General features: G+C 41.7%; 1 protein-coding gene, 1 long non-coding RNA gene and 1 pseudogene across 3 annotated transcripts in view; 2 read left to right on the forward strand and 1 right to left on the reverse strand.

Annotated features, from left to right (window-relative positions):
- LOC145720692 (uncharacterized) overlaps positions 1 to 20,101 on the reverse strand; it is a 34,060-nt gene extending 13,959 nt beyond the window's left edge. The window contains exons 1-4 of one of the 2 annotated variants that reach the window (XR_014143870.1): positions 18,865 to 20,101; positions 5,642 to 5,737; positions 3,038 to 3,145; positions 2,573 to 2,725 (exon numbers count right to left, since the gene is read on the reverse strand). This is a non-coding gene — a long non-coding RNA (uncharacterized LOC145720692). The remainder of the gene's footprint in view (positions 1 to 2,572; positions 2,726 to 3,037; positions 3,146 to 5,641; positions 5,738 to 18,864) is intronic. The other variant, XR_014143871.1, reaches the window with a different exon arrangement.
- On the forward strand, positions 14,237 to 15,026 carry LOC102726099 (NAD(P)H pyrophosphatase NUDT13, mitochondrial pseudogene; annotated as a pseudogene).
- Positions 20,102 to 22,011: 1,910 nt separating the features above from the next.
- IPO5 (importin 5) overlaps positions 22,012 to 22,717 on the forward strand; it is a 41,690-nt gene continuing 40,984 nt past the window's right edge. The window contains exon 1 of the mRNA XM_006734299.3: positions 22,012 to 22,175. Coding sequence (XP_006734362.1) covers positions 22,086 to 22,175 — 90 coding nt within the window. The 5' untranslated portion in view covers positions 22,012 to 22,085. The remainder of the gene's footprint in view (positions 22,176 to 22,717) is intronic.

The following is a 22,717-nucleotide window of genomic DNA, read 5'->3' on the forward strand; positions in this document are numbered from 1 at the left end:
AACTCAAAAAAACCTCTGTACCCCCATCTTCCCCAGCCCTAGGCAACCACTAATCTACTTTGTCTCTATGGATTGGCCATTCTGAAAATTACATGTAAATAGAATCATATAACATGCAGTCTTCTGTGACTGTCTTCTTTCCCTAGCGTAATGTTTTCAAAGTTCATTCTTGTGCCATGTATCAGTACTCTATTCCTTTTTATTGCCAAATAATACTCCATTGTATGGATAGACCACATTTTGCTTATCCATTCATTGGTTGTTAGACATTTGGGTTGTTTCCACCTTTTGGCTTTTATGAATATGCTGCTATGAATATTCATGTGCAAGTGCTTGGGTGGACATATGCTTTTATTTCATTTGGGTATATACCTAGAAGTAGAAAAGCTGGGTCAAATGGTAACTCTTTATTTAGCTTTTTAAGGAACTGCCAGACTGCTTTCCAAATTGGCTGCACCATTTTGTATTCCCACCAGCAGTGAAGAAGGGTTCCAATTTCTCTACATCCTCACCAACACTGTTATTATGACTTTTTTATCATAGCCATTTTAGTGAGTGAAGTGGTATCTCATTGTGGTTTTGCTTTGCATTTCTTTGATGACTAATGATGCTGAACATCTTTCCATGTGCTAATGGTTACTTATATATCTTCTTTGGAGAAATGTCTATTCAGATCCTTTTCCCATGAAAAATTTCTTTTTTTTTAAGATTTATTTATTTACTTTGAGAGAGAAAGTGAGTGTGCACATGTGTGCATGTGGGGGGAGGGGCAGAGGAGAGAATCTCAAGCAGACTCCCCACTGAGCAAGGAGCCTGATGCAGGGCTCAATCCCACAACCCATGAGATCAAAACCCGAGCCAAAACCAAGAGTTGGATGCTCAGCCAACTGAGCCACCCAGAAGCCCAGAAAAATTTCTTTTTGAAAGGTTAAGTGTAGACTAGATTCTTTTTTTTTTTTTTAAGATTTTATTTATTTATTTGACAGAGAGAAAGAGACAGTGAGAGGGAATACAAGCAGGGGGAGTGGGAGAGGGAGAAGCAGGCTTCCTGCTGAGCAGGGAGCCTGATGCGGGGCTTGATCTCAGGACCCTGGGATCATGACCTGAGCCAAAGGCAGACACTTAACGACTGAGCCACCCAGGCACCCCCTGTATACTAGATTCTTAATCTCTGGGTTGCTTCACACCTAATCCTCCATTATATAAATTATATGAGTCCTAATCAAATGAGTTTGATTTATTCCAGTTCTTTCTAGTTCTATGAATCCTATGGTTTGCAAGAATTTTCATATCTCACGTCGGATTTTCATAGAATGGAAGCTGAAGATAAAATGATTCAAAATGTCCCTACTTCCTGCAGAAAAGAACTTTTTTTTTTTTAAGATTTTATTTATTTATTTATTTGAGAGAGAGAGAGAGAAACAGCATGAGAGGAGAGAGGGTCAGAGGGAGAAGCAGGCTCCCCGCTGAGCTTGGAGCCCGATGTGGGACTTGATCCCAGGACTCCGGGACCATGACCTGAGCTGAAGGCAGTTGCTTAACCAACTGAGCCACCCAGGCACCCCTGCAGAGAAGAACTTTTGAGTAGAGGATCATGGAGATACATTTCAGGAAGGCCCTTTGAGCGGTGAGTCCTGCAAAACAGGCTCTCTATATTGGTGCAAAAACTGACACAGAAGGGGCCAGTGGGCAAATATGCTTCATTTTCTATGACACTTTGAAATTATTGCCTGAAAAGATAAACCTGGTTTTTGTCTGAATTACGTTATGAGGTGATCCATCTTCAACCCCAGCTGAGAGTATAGCTGAGCTGTTTCCCTAAATGAATGATGTAACATGAAAACGTGCACCTCAAGATAAGCAGTTCAGCAGGGGCTCAGTGCGAACATGTTCATGAAAGGTACAGCCATGGATGGGCAAACCCAGCCCTCTGCTTCCAGGCCTTTCCCTTCATCTCTATAATAATTTATCATGTTGCTTCATTTAAATGTGAACATTTCAAAAATATTTTTTAAGTTTTTTTTTAAGTCTGTAGGCTCAACAGTCCCAAAAATAAGGCTCATGATGGTAGGAAGGAAATAAGGATGTACCCACTTGTGAGTGGGTAGATGTAAGATTTAAGAGTTAAGAGTAAAAAAATTATGACCAGTTCTGCGGCAGCTGAAGGCACCACAGTTGATCACTTGAACACAATATGAGTTATTGAATATTTAAGAATTGAGGATAGGAGTTTTTCTTTTTTTTCTTTTAAGACAAAAGGCCACTTACATTATCCATCACTGACATGCACACCACCATCCCAAATAGTAGTATTAAAGGAAATGTTATGAAGGTTACATGAACAGCTTGAAGGCTCTGAACTATTGTTAACTGAAGAAGGGCAAAATATCTAAATGATAATTAGAAATTTTACATTTTAAAAAGGAGAAGAAAAACAAGTCACAGAGCTTTCTGATTACCCAAGACTCTTCTGGCTCATCTGTGGCTAGCTACTGAGTGGCATAAAAGGCGAACAGGGCCATAATGCAAAACACCCATCACAGCCCTCCCCATACCTGATTCTCCAGCCTACCTTTATCTACTGTGATGCTTCCTACTCAACTATTCTTGCACTTGTTGTGCCTGCTGCTGAACAAATCAATAGACATTCCCCTGAATCCAGTCTTTGGTGTAGGTTTGTAATGCCCGAAGTTCAGCCATGGCAGCCAAGGTCAGCCAGCACCTTCTAAAAAACAAAACAACTGTCAGTATCACAGGGGTTGGAGGAAAGACTGCAATTCTTTCTTTCTTTCTTTTTTTTTTTTTTTTAAAGATTTATTTATTTATTTGAGAGAGTGAGAATGAGCGAGAGTACATGAGAGGGGGGAGGGTCAGAGGGAGAAGCAGGCTCCTCGCTGAGCAGGGAGCCCGATGCGGGACTCGATCCCGGGACTCCAGGATCATGACCCGAGCCGAAGGCAGTCGCTTAACCAACTGAGCCACCCAGGCGCCCTGCAATTCTTTCTTTTAATGTGTTCTTCATACATCTTATAATCACCTTATAATTCAGTCAGTGATTCTTAAGCTGCAAAAGTTCTGGTTTGGGATTCTTGGTAGGATCCTTGAGCAAAAAGCCACGAGGACACCTCACTGCCATCACCCCTGCCTATGGGCCAAAACATCAGAACATGTGATGGAAATGAGGACAAAGAAGCAAGGAATGGAGCTGAGGAACTTTCAGGATTTGCAGAGACTTTGAAAGTGCTTAGACCTCACATGTCCCCAATAAAAAATATGACCCATCCAGAAGGGTCTGAACATGTCCTATGAAACAATTTTAAAAACCAAAAAGTTGAATTTTAATTAAAGTTTAGCTTTAATTAATTACAAAAATAAATAAACAGAATGATGGAATGCTAGATGTAGCAAAACTAGGTCACGGAGGACCAGGACAATCTAGGCCAAACTTGGTAAGTGAATATATCATATAAGAACTTGAACTATAAACCAAACTGCCAAAAACACATTTAATAGGGAACTTCTCGGGCGCCTGGGTGGCTCAGTTGGTTAAGCGACTGCCTTCAGCTCAGGTCATGATCCTGGAGTCCCAGGATCGAGTCCCACATTGGGCTCCCTGCTCAGCGGGGGGTCTGCTTCTCCCTCTGATCCTCTTCCCTCTTGTGCTCTCTGTCTCTCATTCTCTCTCTCTCAAATAAATAAATAAAATCTTTAAAAAAAAATAGAGAATTTCTCTTGTTTCCATAGAAATTTATCTTTACCTATTTTAGAAATCAGTTTCTCTTTTTAGTGTTGATTACTAGAATAGAATTGAAATCCATAGATAAGGAAACCACTCCTATAGTTTCAAAGCTGAAGTCCATGACAACATGTGTACCCAATCTGAGTAGCCCTCAACAGCATGAGTTTTATGTTCTCAAAGGTCAGAACTCCCTTTGCCTTCTGTGGCTTTGGGAACAGATTGGTTAACCTATAGTATCTGAATGCCTGGATGGACTATAAAGCTTGTACGGTGGGCAAATTGAAACAGGCCAACAGCATGACACTGCTTGCCTACAGCGGGTCATAATTGCAGTCAATGTCTCCATGGTGACCTCTCTGAGCCATGAGGCCAGAACTGTGGGATTAATGACATCCCACGACTGGAGCAACCACAGTGCCGAGAACAGCTCTGACTACTGTAAGTAAGCCCCAAAACCTCAAATTTAGATGAAAAATTTTAAGAACCTAATCCATACCAAGGGACCGATTTGGGTGGTTTTGGATGGAGAAGTCTCTCTGTGTGAGATCCAGGAAGCCCTGTTAGCTCTCTTACCTTCTGGAGGCCCCATGGTAGTATCGACAAGGAAGGGAAAGGACAGAGAACTTACTAGACAGAAACCAAGAATGAAAGAATGAGAATACCATGACTGCTCATTGTTCCTTGATACTGTGTCTTCTTAGATTAGCTGTCAACTGCTTTCATGTACTTAAAGCATAATTTGTTTAGGGTTGCCCAAAAGAATGTAGACTGTTGTCTTAATTATGTGTGTAACCACCCCAAAACAGTAAGAAATGAGGTTTTATTTCATTTAGGTGGTTCCAGGGAGAAACCTTTCCAGGACCCATGTATGGGCACAGCTGTTCTCCCTGATCAGGGTCCTTGCAGTACCTAAGTAAGACTATCACCGTCCGACCTTGTTCTGTCTCTGGCCGCTGCCAATTGTATTACTTCCTTTATGACAAAAAGGTCTTACTTTTTCCTACAATTGTGATATTCATGATCATTTCACCATTTATTCACCGACTAACCAAAATCCAATCCACCAGGATTTTCTATCCTACTTTCCTGTAGACTCTTAATTTCTCAAGTGCCTCAAAATAAATCCTATTTAAAATCTTTAGAGGTCCTAACTTAGGTCTCTAAAAATATTAAAAATATTTAAATATCTTATGGTTGTGTCCTCTCAGAGGCTGAGTATATTTCATCCTAATTTTCGCCTCTTTAGTCAAGTAAATGAGAGAAAACATAATTCATATTCATTGTGGGAAAACTGAATCAACCACTAAGCAGTAAAAAGACTACTAACCTAATGGATTACCTTACTTAATTGCTTCTCCTAGAGTTTAATCCCCTAACTACGTATAAAAAAGTCAGGGTGCCTGGCTGGCTCAGTCGGTTATGTGTCTGACTCTTGGTTTCAGCCCAGGTCATGATCTTAGGGTCATGATCTCAGGGTCATGAAATCAAGCCCCGCTTTAAGCTCTGGGATTCCCCCTCCTCCTTCTTCCCCTTCCTCCACTCACACATGCCCTCTCTCTAAAATAAATAAATAAATAAAATCTTAAAAAAAAAAAAGACAAAATTACAAAGAAAACTATTAGATGCAGGGGACTTGTCAATGGCAATGCCTTTATTACACAGAGATTAATTTAGACTTTTCTGATCAGTTTTGCTCTATTCTGTCGCTTGCTTATACGTATATGTGTTGGAACATCCATAACTCTAGTCGTGGGAGACAGAATTGTGTTAGCATCTTAGGAGAGTTATGCAACTGGAACACAGTTATGAGCCCTCAAAATAAAAATACCTGGGTGGCCAAATAATAATTGTCATAAAGCTCATTCTGTCCTCTGTGCCTGTTTCATAGCCTTTTAAGGTTACCTGGTTTCCAAAGCACAGCAAACCAGATGATGAGAGCAGGTGACAAGCAGAGACAGCCATCATTTTATGTTGGCAGCTACATTAAGTGGCAGATGACTGACAGGAAAATGAAAAAAAAAAAAACTTTGAGAAAAACAGGCAGTGACATAAGACCTCAAATCTCAGAGATCCAGAGGAATTTCATTTTCAGGATGAGCAACCGTAAGTGGCTTCTGTACTCATCACCCTATTTGAACACAGTGTGATAATTGACTTAATGACCCTCAAATGCTGGGACTGGGAAGATAACCCTAGGGATCGAGTCCAACACTCCCGATTTACAGACAAGCAAATGGAGGCCTAGAGAAGCCTTTAGGGCCAAGTTCAGGATCATAGCTGGTTGGTGGTGGAACTCCCACTAGAACCGGGATCCCCTGACCCTAGTGCATCTTTTTTTTTTTTTTAATGAAAACATGGTTGAAGCCTCATTGGTTAAACATGACAGTTGATGAAATAATGTACAGAAGGGTAGCACTCAGACACAGAAGGGAGGGAAGTCTTGTTGGCTAGGATATTGTGAATCTGATACATAAAACGGTGGAGCATTTTTAATATTAATATTTGAAATAACTTTGCTCTTTCAGAAAATTAATTTCCATGAAGCAGTCCCTTCTCAGATGTTAAAATGTCCGCTCTTCAGAAAGGTCTCCCCTGACCACCCTGTTAAAAATAGGACCACTATCACTTTCTATCTCCTTACTTTGACTTAATATACTCTATAAACTATCACTTATAAATACCTTTCCTCTAAAGCTTCTTTTCAAGTTAACAGCTTAAGTCTTGTCGTTTTCTTCTAGTTTTTAAATAGAATAAATAGTTTTCTTTCCTTGGAAGAGATTTAGCCCTGATTCTGAAGCTCAGAACCACTAAACAGTCAAGGCATATGGGCCGAGCCCCCGGAAGAAGTCCCTGCAACTGATTCTGCCTGAATCCAACCTGAATAAGAAATGATGGAATCCCTTTATCATGATGGTATTTAGACACAAGTACCAATCAATATTCCAGCTTTAAGCTTGTGCCTCTGTCAAGATTTTCTATATGCAGTTCTGTTTTAAAAGAAAAGACTTGACTTACAGCTGAATCCAAGTAACACAAGCCTTTCTACAACATGGTTTCAGTATCATTCTTATTTTACTTGGCACTGAGAGCTTAAAACACATTCCTGCTTTTCCCCACTCCCTTCCCACATTCTTTAAAAGGGCAGGAACTATTATCTCTTTGATAATAGAGCAAAAACGTCAGCATAAAGCTAATTAGATACACACTTCTATTGAGATGGGAGGACAGCATCTGACATCTCCGTATTAGTTTGAACTAATGTCTTTAAATAATTATTTTAATTCCATATTGTTATAGCCTTGTTTCTAAGCGAGAGGTAGAGAGGTAGATTCGATGGTAAGAGAGCTGAGTAGCGGGGCGCCTGGGTGGCTCAGTTGGTTAAGCGACTGCCTTCGGCTCAGGTCATGATCCTGGAGTCCCGGGATCAAGTCCCGCATCGGGCTCCCTGCTTGGCGGGGAGTCTGCTTCTCCCCCTGACCCTCCCCCCCTCATGCTCTCTCTCTCTCATTCTCTCTCAAATAAATAAATAAAATCTTTAAAAAAAAAAAAAAAGAGAGCTGAGTAGCTGAAGAAAATTTAGAGAAAATAGTATTTCCTTAGCACCAAATAAATACTATTACTCCTGAAGTACAAAAAAAATACAGATAAAAAATAATCCTTTCAAATAAAATGTTATAGGATTGACTTTTTCTTTAACATCTGTGCCTACTTGTTCTTCCAACTATCGACATTAATTAGTGGATTCCTAGGTGTCAGTCCCTTGCCAACCTGAGATCAAAAGGGAATTAGAATTTAAGATGACTAATCATGTTCAATGCACTACCATCGGTTCCCCCTTAGGATTATATTTATATTATGTGTGAATTATAAACCTCCTCTGCAGATGAACCATGAGAGACGATGGACTCTGAAAAACAAACTGAGGGTTCTAGAGGGGAGGGGGGGTGGGGGAATGGGTTAGCCTGGTGATGGGTATTAAGGAGGGCACGTTCTGCATGGAGCACTGGGTGTTATCCGCAAACAATGAATCATGGAACACTACATCAAAACCTAATGATGTAATGTATGGTGATTATCATAACATAATAAAAAAAATTAAAAAAAATAATAAACCTCCTCTGCCTGGCCTCTTAAATGTTGGGATGTCTCAGGGCTGAGTCCTTGACCCTCTTGTCTCTTCCCCAGGTGATGCCATCCACTTCCATAGCCTTAAATGCCATGAATGTGATGCCTCAATTGGTATTTCCAGCCCCACCCTCTTCCTGAGCTGCAGGCACCCCTGTCCAACTGCTTGCTGGACATCCCCCACTTGGATGTGTCCTAGGCATCTCAAACTTACCATGAATGAAACTCGCCTCTCAATTTCTTCTCGCCAGAACTTACCCCCCACACATCCTCATTTTAGTGGCACTGCCGTTGCTCAGACCCAAATCCTAGGCAGCCTCGACTTCTCTATCTCACTTCCTCCAGAGGAGGATTCACCATGGAGCTCGAGAAGCTTAATCTTCCAGATCTTTCACTCGCACGGAGCCCCTCCAGAGGACCTCATTTTATGTTCGGTGTTTCATTTTTCTTATAGAGGGGCTTCAAATTGTGTTAGGTTTCAGGTCCCACAAAACTTGGATCTGCCTCTGCACCCTACATCCTGCTCTATTTCGGAAAGCAAACTATCTCGATCAGACCACTCTGGACACTGTCAATTGCTGTAGTCCAAGCCACCTTATTCTCTGGCCTGGAGTACCACAGTGACCTCCTCATGCTCCCCCAGCCTCCTCACTCCCTCCTACTGTTTTCTATATTACTCCAAAATCACCTTTTATAACTGTTTAAATGTTAAATGATCTGTTAAAACCAGTCATATCCCTTACTTAACTCGTTCCACTTAGAATAAGTCATACTACTGAAGGATTACAATGCCCCCGGCGATCTGGCCCCTGTTTGCCTCTCAGCCCTCCCCTCATGGCTTACTCCTCTCTGGCTGTACCCTTCTTTCCTCCCTGGAATACACCAGACTCCATTTTGTCTTGGGACTTTTACACTTGCTGTGTCCTCTGCTGGAAATAGGAATTTCTCCCATTTCTTTAATCGTCTCATCTTTTAAGTCTCTGCTCAAGTATCTCCCCCAACGTAGCACCCAACTCCACCCAGTCATTCTTGACCCACTATCTTCCTTTCACTGGTCACCGTATGAGCTATCTAATCTACTCAGTTGACTTTTTTATTGTCTGGCTTCTTCTAAAAGATAAGCTCCATGAAGTTGGGAACCCAGTCCTGCTCACTACTGAATCTCCACAAGGAGTGCCCACTGCCGAGAAGGTGCCCAATAAATATTTGCTAAATAAGTGAATAAGTAAAATGTTTAAAAAAAAATGCTAACACAGTAAAGCGTGGCATAAAGCAGTACAACACATAGTGTGGATGGAATTAAAGAGTATGAACTATATTATGAGGTTCCTTTTGTTTCTACTTCATTAACTACAGACAGCTAAAACTCTCTCCTGCCAGTACATGAAAATTTGAGTTGTAGATTGATGTCACAATTGATATTCCACTGTGAATGCCATCATAATGCATGAGGTAAAATGTGCACATCATAGTATCCAAACTGTGAGATGCTTGCTATAAATAGCAAATGCATGGAGAGGAAAATAGATAGACTAAATCATATCAGTATCTCTCTAGTCCCTTTCCTCCCAAATAATGGCTTAGGAATGCTCAGGTTTGAAGGTGAGGAATGCTATCATCCGTGTATTCTGAATTGAATTAAAAACAGTGTGAAAATAGGAAAAAAAACAGTAATTGTGGTCTGGATCAATTTCCTTCAGATCACTAAGGAAAAACAGTTTTTAAAATAACAGCTTTTTTGCGATATCATTCACGTACCATAAAGTTCACACTTTTTGAATATACAGTTGTTTACTCACAGAGTTTCGCATCCATCACCACTGTCACATTCCAGAACATCTTCATCGCCCCAAAAAGAAACTAGCAGTCACTCCACCTTCCCTCCCTTCCCCTCCAGGCCCCTGGCAAACATGAATCTACTTTCTGTGTCTATGGATTGGCTGCTTCTGGACATTTCACATAAATGGAACCAAAAAATATGTGACTTTTTGTGTCTGGCTTCTTTCACTTGGCCTAATATTTTTAAGGTTCATCCACGTTGCAATATGTATCAGTACTTTGTTTCTTTTATTGCCAAATAGATATGTCCCATTTTGTCTATCTATTCATCAGTTTATGTATATTTTGGATTATTTCCACGTTTTGGCTATCATGAATAATGTTGCTATGAACATTCATGTAAAAGTTTTTGTGTAGACATATGTTTCCATTTCTCTTGAGCATGTATTTAGTAGAATTGCTGGGTCATATGGTAACTTTTTGCATAACTTTTGAAGAACTGCCAAACTGTTTGTCAGCTTGACTGCACCATTTTATGGTCCGATCAGCAATGTGCCCGGGGTCCAGGATGAGGGGTCCCAATTTCCCCACATCCTCCTCAGTACTTGCTATTGTCTTTTTTATTATAGTTATCCTAGCAGTATACCCTTTTTTGGTTTTGACTTATATTTCCCTAATGACTAATGACGTTGAACATTTTTAACATACTCTCTAGTCATTTGCATTCATGCATCTTCTGTGGGGAAAGGTTTATTCAAATGTCTGTTTTGCCTACTTTTTAATCGGGTGTCTTTTCGTTATTGAGTGTAACAGTTCATTATATATTCTGGATACAAGTCCCTTATCAGATATAGGATGAGCAAATATTCTCTCCCACTCTATGGGTTGTCTTTTCACTCTCTTGATGGTTTCCTTTGAAGCACGGAAGTTTTTAATTTTGATGAAGTCCAATTTATCTTTCCTCTTTTTTTTGTCTTTTGTAATTTTGGTGCCATATCTAAGAAACCATTGCCTAATCAAAGGCCTTATGCTTTCTTCTAAGAATTTTACAGTTTTATCTCCTATATTTAGGTCTATGCCCCATTTTGAGATTCGCATATGGTACAAGGTAGCAGTTCAGCTTCATTCTTTTGCATGTGGATATCCAGTTGTACCAGCAACATTTGTTGAGAAGACGGTGCTTTCGCATGAATGGCCTTGGCACCTGTATTTGTCAGGGTTCTCCAGAGAAAATGAACCAATAGGATATATATAAAGAGACCTATTTTAAGGAACTAGCTCATGTGATTATGGGGACTGGCATGTCTGAAATCCTTAGGGCAGGACAGCAACTGTAAATTCAGGCAAGAGTTGATTTTGCAGTATGGAGTCTGAAATTTGCAGACCAAGCCAAAAGGTGTTTCTATGTCCTGAAGCAGAAATGCTTCTTCCTCTGGAAACCTGCCTTTGCTATACAGGCTTTCCACTGGTTAGATGAGACCCACCCATTATGGAGGGTAATCTACTTAGAGTCAACTGATTGTAAACGTTAATCACATCTACAAACATCTTCACAGAAACATCTAGTGTTTGACCCAACAACTGGGCACCATAGCCTAGCCAAGCTGAAACCTAAAATCAACCATCATGGCACCCTTCTCAAAAATCAATTGACCACAAATATAAGGTTTATTTCTGAAGTCCTCATTCAAGTTCATTGATCTTTGTGTCTATCATTATGCCAGTATCACAGTGTAGCTTTATAATAAGCTTTAAAATCAAGGTGTGAGTCTTTCAACTTTTGTTTGGTTTGAGATTATTTTGGCTATGTGTAGTCTCTTGCAATTCATATGACTTTTAGGATCAGCTTTTTCTGAAAAAAAAAAGCAGTTGAAATTTTGATAGGTATTGCTTAAATCTGTAGATCAATTTGGGGAGTATTGCCATCTTAATATTAAGTCTTCCAATTCATGCACATGGAATGCCTTTCCATTTATTCAGATATTTCTAAATTTCTTTAGCCATGTTTTATAATTTTCGGTGTATAAGTCTTATATGTTTGTTAAACTTGTTCTGAGTATTTTATTATTTTTTGGTGCTATCGTAGAGATTTTTTTATTTCATTTTTTGATTGTTCATTGCTAGTACATGATACATGATTTCTGTGTATTAATCTTTTTTTTTTAAAGATTTTATTTATTTATTTGAGAGAGAGAGAGAATGAGAGACAGAGAGCACGAGAGGGAAGAGGGCAGAGGGGGAAGCAGACCCCCCGCTGAGCAGGGAGCCCAATGTGGGACTCTATCCCGGGACTCCAGGATCATGACCTGAGCCGAAGGCAGTCGCTTAACCAACTGAGCCACACAGGCGCCCCTGTGTATTAATCTTGTATCCTACAACCTTGCTGAATTCATTTATTTGTTTTAATAACATTTTTGTGGATTCATCAGGATTTTCTCTATACAAGATCATACCATCTGTGACTCTCCAGTATAATGTTGAATAGAAATGATGACAATGGACATTCTTGTCTTTTTCTTGATCTCAGGAAGAAAGCATTCATTTTTTACCCCAGTAAGTACGATATTAGCTGTGGGTTTTTCATAGATGGAAATTTAAGGAAGTTGCCTTCTATTCCTAGTCTGTTGAGTGTTTTTATCGTGAAAGAGTGTTGGATTCTGTCAAAAGCTTTTTCTGCATCAATTTCAATGATCATGTGGTCTTTATACTTTATTCCATTAATATGGTATATTACATTGATTGATTTTCTTATGTTATACCAACTTCACATTCCTAGGATAAATCCCACCTAGTCATGATATATGATTCTTTTTATATGTTGCTGAATGCAGTATGCTAGGATTTTGTTGAGAATTTTTGCATCAATATTTATGTTGGTATGCAGTTCCCTTGTGATGTCTTTGGTTTTGGTATCAAGTTAAAACTGGCCTCATAGAATAAATATTCACTCTGCTTCTAGTTTTTGGAAGACCTTAGAAAGGATTGGTATTAATTCTTCTTTAAATGTTTGGTAAAATTCCCCAATAAGGCCATCTAGCCCTGGAATTTTGTGGGAAATTTTATTACTAATTCAGTCTCTCTGCTTGTTATGGGTCTATTCAGATTTTCTTTACTTTTTTTAAGATTCTATTTATTTATCTGAGAAAGAGAGCAGGAGCAAGCAAGCAGGGGGAGGAGCAGAGGGAGAGGGACAAGTAGACTCCACACTGAGCATGGAGCTGGATGTGGGACTCCATCTCAGGACCCTAAGATCATGACCTGAGCCGAAATCAAGAGTTGGACACTTAGCCAACTGAGCCACCCAGGCACCCCACTATTCAGATTTTCTATTTCTTCTCAATTTCATTTTGTAGTTGTGACTTTTTAGGGATTTCCATTTCATCCATGTTATCTAATTTGTTAGCATACAACTGTTCATAGCATTTCATTATAATTTTTTTATTCTGGAAAGTTCGGTATTAATAGCCCCTTTTATTTTTAATTTTAGTAATTCAGTCTTTTTTTCTTGATCTAGCTAAAGGTTTGTCAATTTTGTTGATCTTTTCAAAGGAACAGCTTTTTTTCCTCTTGGTTTTTTAATTCTCATTTCACTTATTTCCTTTCTCGGTTGTATTATCTCTTCTGCTTGCTTGGGTTTAGTTTGCCCTTTCTCTAGTTTTGAAGAAACTAGGTGACATTATTGATTTGAGCTCTCTTTTCTTTTTTACCAAAGATGTTTGGAACTCTGAAGTTTCCCAAGAGCACTGCTTTCACTGTATCCCTTAAGTTTTGGTCTCCTGTGGTTTTGTTTTCATTCATCTTAAAGTATTTCCTAATTTCTCTTGTGATTCCTTCTTCAACCCATTTGTTATTTAGAAGGGATGCTGGCCCACTTATTTGTGAATTCCTCAGATTTCCTTTTGTTCTTGATTTCGAATTTCATTTCACTGAAGATGGAGAACATACTTTGTATGATTTGAGTCTTTTTAAATCTACCAAGACTTGTTTTATGGCCCAACATGTGATCTCTTCTGGAGAATGTTCCCTGTGCACTTGAGAAGAATATGTATCCTGTTGTTGTTGGATGGAGTGTCCTACAGATGTTTGTTAGGTCTAGATGGTGTATAGTGTTCTTCATGTCTTCTGTTTGTTGTTCATCTTCTGCCTAGAGGTCCTATCCATTATTAAGAGTGGAGACTGAAAGGAGTTCCCTGGTTTCTGCTGATTCTTGAGGCCTAGGAAGGCACCCTCCCCCAACAGAATTCAAAGACCTGACAATGTCCCTGTATTGTGGAGAAATACAGGAGAAAACCTAAGTTAGCCATTGCCCACCAACTGATTAAGGAGTGGGTGGAAAAGCCGTCCTGCTCTTGCAGGAGAAAATCTTTTTGGTACTTTAGGCTGCTGTCAACTTATGTCACTAAGACCCGGTATTTATTTGAACTGAAGGAAGATGATGATGCATGTAAAAAAGCCCAGCAGACAGGAGCATTTTATCTCTTTCATAGCCTGGCTCCTTTGCTTCAGAAATCGGGACACCAATACCAGGCCTCCAGGCATAGCCTACTAGAGTTGGAAAGGCTCCTGGCAAGGTTTGGACAGGACACACAAAGAATAGAAGACTCTGTGCTGACTGGATGCTCTGAACAGCATGAAGCGTGGTTTGCTCTGGATCTCAGTCTAAAAAGCTCCTCTTCCATAAATGCTTCCTTACAGAAACCAGAAATGGAGACAGAGCTCAAGGGCTCTTTCACTGAGCTGAGGAAGGCTCTTTCAGCTGAATACAAAGGATGCCTCCTTGCTGACCACGGCTCAGGCTCTTCTCCGTTGGCATGATGCTCATCAGTTCTGTAGCAGAAGCGGGCAGCCCACCAAGAAGAATATGGCTGGCAGCAAGCGTGTGTGCCCTTCCAATAAGATTATCTATTATCCACAGATGGCTCCTGGGGTGATCACTCTGGTGTCAGACGGGACTCGATGTCTGCTTGCCCGCCAGAGTTCCTTAAGGGAATGTATTCTGCCTTGGCAGGTTTTTGTGATATAGGTGAAAGTCTGGAAGAGGCTGTCCGGAGAGAAGTTGCAGAAGAGGTGGGATTGGAGGTGGAAAGACTGCAGTACTCTGCATCCCAGCACTGGCCCTTTCCTAATAGCTCACTCATGATTGCTTGTCATGCAACTGTGCAAGCAGGGCAGACAGAGATCCAGGTGAACTTGAAAGAACTAGAGGCAGCTGGCTGGTTCAGTCATGATGAGGTAGCCACAGCCCTGAGGAAAAACAATCCATATACTCAGCAACAGACATTCTGGTTGCCCCCTAAGTTAGCCATTGCCCACCAACTGATTAAGGAGTGGGTGGAAAAGCCGTCCTGCTCTACCCTGCCCGCTTAGCTCAGATTGAGCCACCTAGATCAGTATCCTGGAGGGGCATAAATGAGATCAGTTGATAAAGGGGAGGTGACCAAAGGCCATCTCCAACTTTATACTAAGGCAGAGCGAGGATGAATATAGCAGTGTAAGGAAGTTCCTGTTCACAGGCAATCAAAGTGCCAAACTGATAATGACACTTGTCGAAATCAGAGGGAAGTTTGAAGCATTAGTTTGGATATAGGCCCCCATGCACCCATTTTCACTGTCTTGGAAGCAAACATCTTTTGGCATGTATCTCGTTAATGCTGGGTTTACACTAACTGCCAAAATGTGCCTGGTATAATTTTAATTTTATCTTAGTATTGAAGATACATAGCAAATCTCAACCCACTACTGAGTTACCTTTCATCCTCATAGGACTAAGAAAAAAGGCACAATATAACATTAAAACATTCATGTACAGGTATTTTGTACATGGTATTTAAGTAAAAGCCTTATTTCTTTAAGGCATCTGAAGGGATGAAGAAAGTGGGAGCCAAGGTCTTCCTCAGAGTACTCTGTAATAAATCAGATGCAGTGATGTTCTGCTGGGGTAATTCCATCCCAGTGGGGCTTAAGAGAGCTATGTCTTTTGCTGTTACTTGCTCAGCTTGTGACCCAAGGAAAAGATGATCACTTTGCCATGTCTGATTTCCTAAATATAAAATGGTCACTGCCATTTGCATACTGTTAAGTGTTGTAACTTCAGCTAAGGGATTAATGAGAGCGAACCATTTCTTGTTTTATGGGATAAACTAAATTTAGGATTGCTCATCATTCACGTATGTCATTCTATGCCTTGTCATAAGGGAGAATTTATCTGGAGGAAATCAAATAAATTTACACACACACACACACAAAAGAGTGGAGATTGAAGTCTCCAACTATTTTTTTGAATTTCTCCCTTCAGTTCTGTCAAGTTTTGCTTCATGTATTTTGGGGCTCTGTTGGTAGGTACGTGTGTATGTAACTGCTGTGTCTTCCTGACTGATTGACGCTTTGATCATAATAAAATATCCTACTTTGTCTTAGATAATTTAATCTTAAAAGCTATTTTGTCTGATACAGGATAGCCATTTTGGCTCTCTTTTGGATACTGTTTACATGGGATATCTTTTTCCGTCCTTTTACTTTCAACCTACCTTGTTCCACAGAAAAACACTTAAAACTAAATTCTTCTGCTATGTATATTTTTATTTCAGGTGTTACAATACAGTGAATGATGGCTTTTAAACCATTCACCACATTTAAATGAAAATCAACATTAAAAAATAAAAAGAGTTCTTCTTTCCCCCAGCTCTTAACTAGTTCTTGACTTAACTTATAAGGATTTATTCTAGAGGATCAAATTTGGAGTCTTACTTTCTAGAGGTTCACAAATCTCTTTAATGTCCAACCAGCAGGGAAAGGAAATTCCTAAGCAAGGAACACTGCTCAGGAAGTACTGTACCATGTCTCCAAATCCCTGAGAATCAAGTCGGAAAACTGGAAGCAACAGAAAGCACTATAAGGTAACTTATTTTCACTTTGTTGACAAGTCACTTCCTAAATCTAAATTAACAAAGTATGTAGGACACTTGTGTATAGCTAGTTGGTTATTTTACTCTCTAGCGAAGTACTGTTGAATAGAAATAACATGTGAACCACAAATGCAAGTCACACATGTAATTTTAAAGTTTCTAATGGTCATATTTTTAAAAGTAAAAACGGAAAAATTGTTAATGTAGTTAATAATTATCACTTACTAATAAGTATAATTAACATATTTTATTTAACCCAATATGTTATCATTTCTGCATGTGATCAACATAAAATTGTTAATTATTCCTTTTTTTAAGATTTATTTATTTAGGGCACCTGGGTGGCTCAGTCAGTTAAGCATCTGTCTTCGGCTCAGGTCATGATCCCAGGGACCTGGGATCTCAGAAGAGAGTCTGCTTCTCCCTCTCTCTCTGTCCCTCCCCCTTCATGTGCGCTCTCTTTCTCTCTCTCAAATAAATAAGAGAGAGAGCAGGAGTGGGAGAGGGAGAGAGAGAATTTCAAGCTGACTCCCCTCTGAGCACGGAGCCAGACTCAGGGCTCCATCTTACAACCCTGAGATCATGACCTGAGCCGAAATCAAGAGTTGGACACTTAACCGACTGACCCAGCCAGGCACCCCAAAATTGTTATTCTTAATTTTCTACTAAGTCTCTGAAATTTAGTCTGCACCTTACTCTTAAAGCACACTTAATTTCAAACTAGCTACATTTCAAGTGATCAATAACCACAATGGCTAGTGGCTACCACTCTGGACAAAGAACTATAGCATTTAAAACTGAAAATGGCCTTAAAATGCTCTATTTTGATTACATCAAACTTAAATAATTTTTTCTTAACCACAATTTATTATACATTGCTATAACATGACTGCTTATATAATAGGAGTATAAAAACATAATAACCTAACAAGTAGATGTACAATCAGAATTAAATTTACGAATCTTGGAGGTTTCAATCTGAATCAGTAATGACAGCTAACATTTATTAAGCATTTACTCTGTGCTAGGCACTATGCCAAGTATTTTAACACATGGTGGAAGGTACTTCTGTTATCTCCATTTCATAGAAGAGGGAACTGAGGCTGAGAAAGTTTAATTAACTTGGGCAAGATCACAGCATGCAAGTTGTAAAGTCAAAATTATTTGAATTCTCATTCTGGCTGGCTCTTGGAGCCGGTGATCCTAGCCTCCAAACTCTACACCTCCCTAAAATGTATCCAAAAACCTGCAGAATTCAGTAATTTTCATATATAAAACTATGAGAGAGAGAAACAGAGAAAGAGCAAAAGAAACTAATCGAATCCAAATATCCCCTGCTTGTCTTCAATTTAACAATTTGCTGACTATTGGGTGCCGTACCCTTTGGGAATATGAAGGTTTCACTTGCCCCTGGTTGGCATGCTCTGACTGTAACAGACAGCTTCAGACAGGGGTTTGAAAGTCTTGATAAAAAGCAGCTGAAGAAATGTAAACAGTTCAGCGTTTTATTTTCAGCAAACAACTTTTCTCAACAGTTCTCATCTCTTTTGCTGGCTCTTATCTAAGCAACAAATAGCATCAATATTAGAAAGAGTTAGAAATCTTATTTATCAGTCCAATGCCTATTAACTATCCTTAATCCATCAATGTACTATTTTATTCTGCATAATTGGGAGGGAGACTAACAGAAAATATACAAATACACTTTCTACACACACAGTGTGATGCATACATCCATATCACATGTAGCTGTCTGAGGTCTATTCCTTATTAATCCTAAAATCTGTCTAATTAATAATAGCTGATAATTATTGAGTACTATACAGACACCATGCCATGAGAATTTACAAATATTATCCTAACTTTTACAATACCCCTATGAAGAAGTGTTATTCCCCTTTTACAAATGAAAAAACAAAGCCAACTTTTTTCATTGTACCAAGTTAACTATTAATACAAACACCTGTAAAGAATACCATCACCTCATATCTGTATACAGTTATAGATTATAATATTTTCATTTATATTATTTAAACTGACCCTCATAATAAGTTGTGATACAGAGAGCACATGTGCTTACAACTACCAGGACAAGTAGTTGAGGTTCTTTTGGAGTCCTGGGGCAACTTTTAAAAATTTACAGATTGCTAATTTGGGAGAATCTTATTTTATTTACACTCAGCATCCAATAAACCAGAAATGACAGACAAGACCAAATTCTACTCCAGCTGAGAGAAGCTTTCACAGAGTTTTTAAAAGCCTAACTTCTCCAACCACTCCCATTAACATGAAAACCCATAAAACCAAGAGCAGTACCTGAAGAAGATTCTGATGCTCTCTTGTTAAGGAGTCTTGCCTCCTGTATTATGATAAATAGGTCATGACCAGGCTGTGCAGTACCTTCTGACGAACAACAAAAATCCCAAATTACCAGAGCACCTTGGTGGCTCAGTCAATTAAGCACCAACTCTTGATTTTGGCTCAGGTCATGACCTCAGGGTTTGTGAGATCGAGCCCCAAGCCCCATGTGGGGCTCTGCACTCAGCGGGAAGTCTGCTTGAAGATTCTCTCCATCTGCCCCTCTCCCTACTCCCTCTCTCTCTAAAATAATCTTAAAAAAAAAAAAAACTAAAACTAAATTACCTAGATTTCATGTCCTAGTTGAGAGAAACTTCAAGTCTTCCATTTTCCCAACCTCACCCTTTTTCACAAGGGGTTGTAAATGCTCTGAGCAAATATGCCCCCAGAATTTAATAGAGGTAGGGTCAGGTCTAATAAGCTGAAGTGAAAGGTATCAGGAGCTGGTTGTTCACAGTTAACTGGGCCAAAGCAATGACAGCTAATCGGGAGTGAACAAAACTTAAGGTTTTCCACCCCTCCATTTCATTTCCAATTATAACTTAATGTCAGAACTGTTGTGATTAATATCATACCTTAACAGCCATTATTATTCCATTTTATAGATGATAAATCGAGGCTTAGAGACATTAAGTGCTCACTCAAGTGCACATAAGTAGTAAGAGACCAAATACCCAAATTCACTCAACTCAAGTTCAAGGTTCTTTACCTTCCAACATCTAATCTCCTTGGGAAATAAACCTATATTCCTGTGGGCTGCCATTATACAATATCCGAGCTATTTTCTTATGGGGAGATAATACTCATAAAACAAACAGGACTCTCCCCATGGCAAATGGGTTTCTAAGTGCCATAAATTCCCAAAAGGCTGAGCATTAGGAACTCTCCAAACTGGCAGGCCTGCTGTTGAAAATGCAGTTCCCACTTTGGAGGCTTCCTGGACACCAGAACTGGTCTCAGTTGTCAGGATGGCTGATAATCACCCCAAGTTTACAGAAATTTCTCCCATTTGGGGATCTCTTTATTCCTTACCCTTAAAAATCTCCTTCCCTTTTGACTGGAAACTTACAATATTAAAATAAGGGTAGGCTGACATTTCATATTCTAGCAGTTGATGTCATCATTAACTTGTTTTATTTATAACCTGAAATAATAAGTTTATGCTTTGCCTCACCAAAAACACAAGCTCCCTACCTTGACATATCTGTAGACTTACGTTGGAATTTCTATTATTTAATAATTATTAAACAAATATACGTAATCTACAGAGTCATTGCCAATAAAACACATACCACAGATTTTTAAAAAGTAACTGGAGATCAGGCCATACCTAAGCAAGCCTCTAGACAGGTCATCTTATTTCCCTGGTAACCTAGTCATAAAATGGTTTTGGTAAGTAATTCCCAAAATCTTAATAATTTTGAGTGAGGAAAAAGACTCCACAGAATCCAGACATGACCACCGCTGACCTAAATAAATAAATATCAAGCAAAAAAAAAAAAAGAACTACCCCAAATTAATCTACATAACGGTCTATCTTTAAAGAAATAATGTGTCATAAGAACAACAAATTGTCACATCTAAGAAACATCAATTCTACAAAGATAGGTCTGTAGAACTCTTGTCGAGAACGCATCACTGACACAGCTAAAACTTTCTAAGGGAGTTTTTTCCACCAATTTGTTAGAATCCTTTAAAAGATCTTGGCTGGCAATCATAATTGCATAGCGATCCCGGGGTCTCAGCCCAGAGATTCTGGACCCACTGGCCTGGATTCTAACATACAGCTAAAGCTTAAAATCATTCACTTAAAAGCAAATGTTTTAAGTAAATTTCCAGAGAGCAGAACTTCAGGATAGCCAATAGGAAATTAAATTCCCTACGGGCTGCCCGAAGTGTAGTACTCTCTCACCTAATGTGGAACCTCCTTCCTACCACTGTTCTTTAGAGGCAAAAATGAATTCTTTTCTTCACTATCACCCTTAGCTCAAAACACTGGACTCGGTAGGGGCTCAAGAGAAGTGCCCTTTGATTTAAACACTGATTTCTCCGATTTGGGCAGCTCCAGTAGTAAAGGAAGATTGGGTGTATTGTTCATGCTATTGAAATCAGGTCTCTGGGCCCCTCAGTACTGGTAGGAACCCATAAACATTTAGATCAGCTCTGCAAACCAGTGTTGCTTTAGGGAGGGGTTCTGTCTCCCAACTCCTCCCGATCATTGAAAGAATGGGACCCCAAAACAAGGAATTCAAGGAATAGTCTCGGATCCTGGGTGGGGAGGGGCTGGAGGCACATGCGCTACGTGGACAACTCCCGAAGACCCTGGGCTGGGGAGGGGACGGGAGGGGAGGGGAGGCCTGGCGGGAGAGCCCAGGGCTGAGCAACACCTCTGCCGGACAAGCCGAAGGTGTGAGTCACTGGTGAGTACCGCGGGAGGAAGGGGCGGCTTGAGTCATAGTCCTGGGGGAGGTCGGAGGGTCTGACAGATGAAGAAGCCTGTGAACCCGGGAGTGGAATTTAAGTGGGAAGTGGGCTTCAAAGGAGCTCCTCCCAGGGGAGTGGGGGTTTAGGGTTCCAGAGACCTAGGGGGCTGGAGCTGGGGGGCACTCCTCGGGCCGCGGGGAGGGGCTAGCAGTCGGCAGAGGAGGAGGCCGGACAGCCCGCGGCGCCGAAATCTCCCGCGCTCTGAAGCTAGCCCCACCTCCCCAGCCGGACCTCACGCCCCTCGGCGCGGCGCGGCGCGGCGCGGCCCGCCAGCCAGCCCCTCCCACCACCTTCCCGACGTCACCCCAGGCCCCAGCTGGCCGGCAAAGTCCCCGCCCCACCTCGCCCGCGACTAGCCGGGCTGCCCGCCGCGAGTCGCCAGTGACGGCACTGCAGGGTGCGTGGCCAATCGGCGCGGCCCCGGAGGAGGCGGCCTCGGCCCCGCCTCCCGCGCCCAGAGCCAATGAGAAGCTGGCACAGGGGGCCGCGGCGGGGTGAGGGGTCGCGAGGCCCCGCCCCATCCTCCCCTTTCCCCTTTGCCCCGCCCTTTCCCGCCCGGCCCCCCCTCCCCAGCCCCGCGCCGCCGCTGGTGCAGGTCCCCGCGCTGGGCCCGCCCCCACCCCTCCCGCCGGCCCGCCAGCGCGCCTCACGGCTCCTGTCTCCCCTCCCTCCTTCTCTCTCACACGCCTAGCGCAATGGCGGCGGCCGCGGCGGAGCAGCAACAGTTCTACCTGCTCCTGGGAAACCTGCTCAGCCCCGACAATGTGGTCCGGAAACAGGCAGAGGTAACCGAGCTCTCCACCCCCGACTGCGCGCCCGGGTCGGCGCGCAGCCCTTCCCCCGACGCCGCCCCGCCGGGCCTCGGCTGCTCAGCCGTGGCCGCGCAGGCCGGGCCGGGCGGCGGCCGCGCAGCCCACGTGTGAGGCGGCCCGCGGCTCCTGGCCGTGCCCCCGGGCCCTTCCGGCCCTTGTCCCCGCGGCGCCCGGTGCCAGTTACCACCCCGCCACCCCTCGCACACACGTGCGGCCACTCCTGACACGCTGCCCCCGCCCAGATGGGGAAGCCGGGCGGCGGGGAGGGATGTGGGGTGTGGGGCGGGCCCGGGGTTCCCCTCGCCCCTTTCCCGCTTTCTCCCGGTGGGATCCTCCCCCGCCCTTCCAACCTCGGTCTCCACCCAGCCTAGCCCTCCTGGTGCCCCAAACTCCAGCTGCTCCCTGACCCATCACCTCTGTTTCTCTCCTGTCCTCGTCTTTCCCTCCCTCCCCCATCCCCTCCTTTTGAAATGTGTGTCTTCTCTTGCTTTTCCACTTAACTTCCATTTAGTCCT

Source organism: Leptonychotes weddellii, chromosome 3 (assembly GCF_054177405.1).
Source record: "Leptonychotes weddellii isolate Sample4059 chromosome 3, ASM5417740v2, whole genome shotgun sequence".
NCBI lineage: Eukaryota > Metazoa > Chordata > Mammalia > Carnivora > Phocidae > Leptonychotes > Leptonychotes weddellii.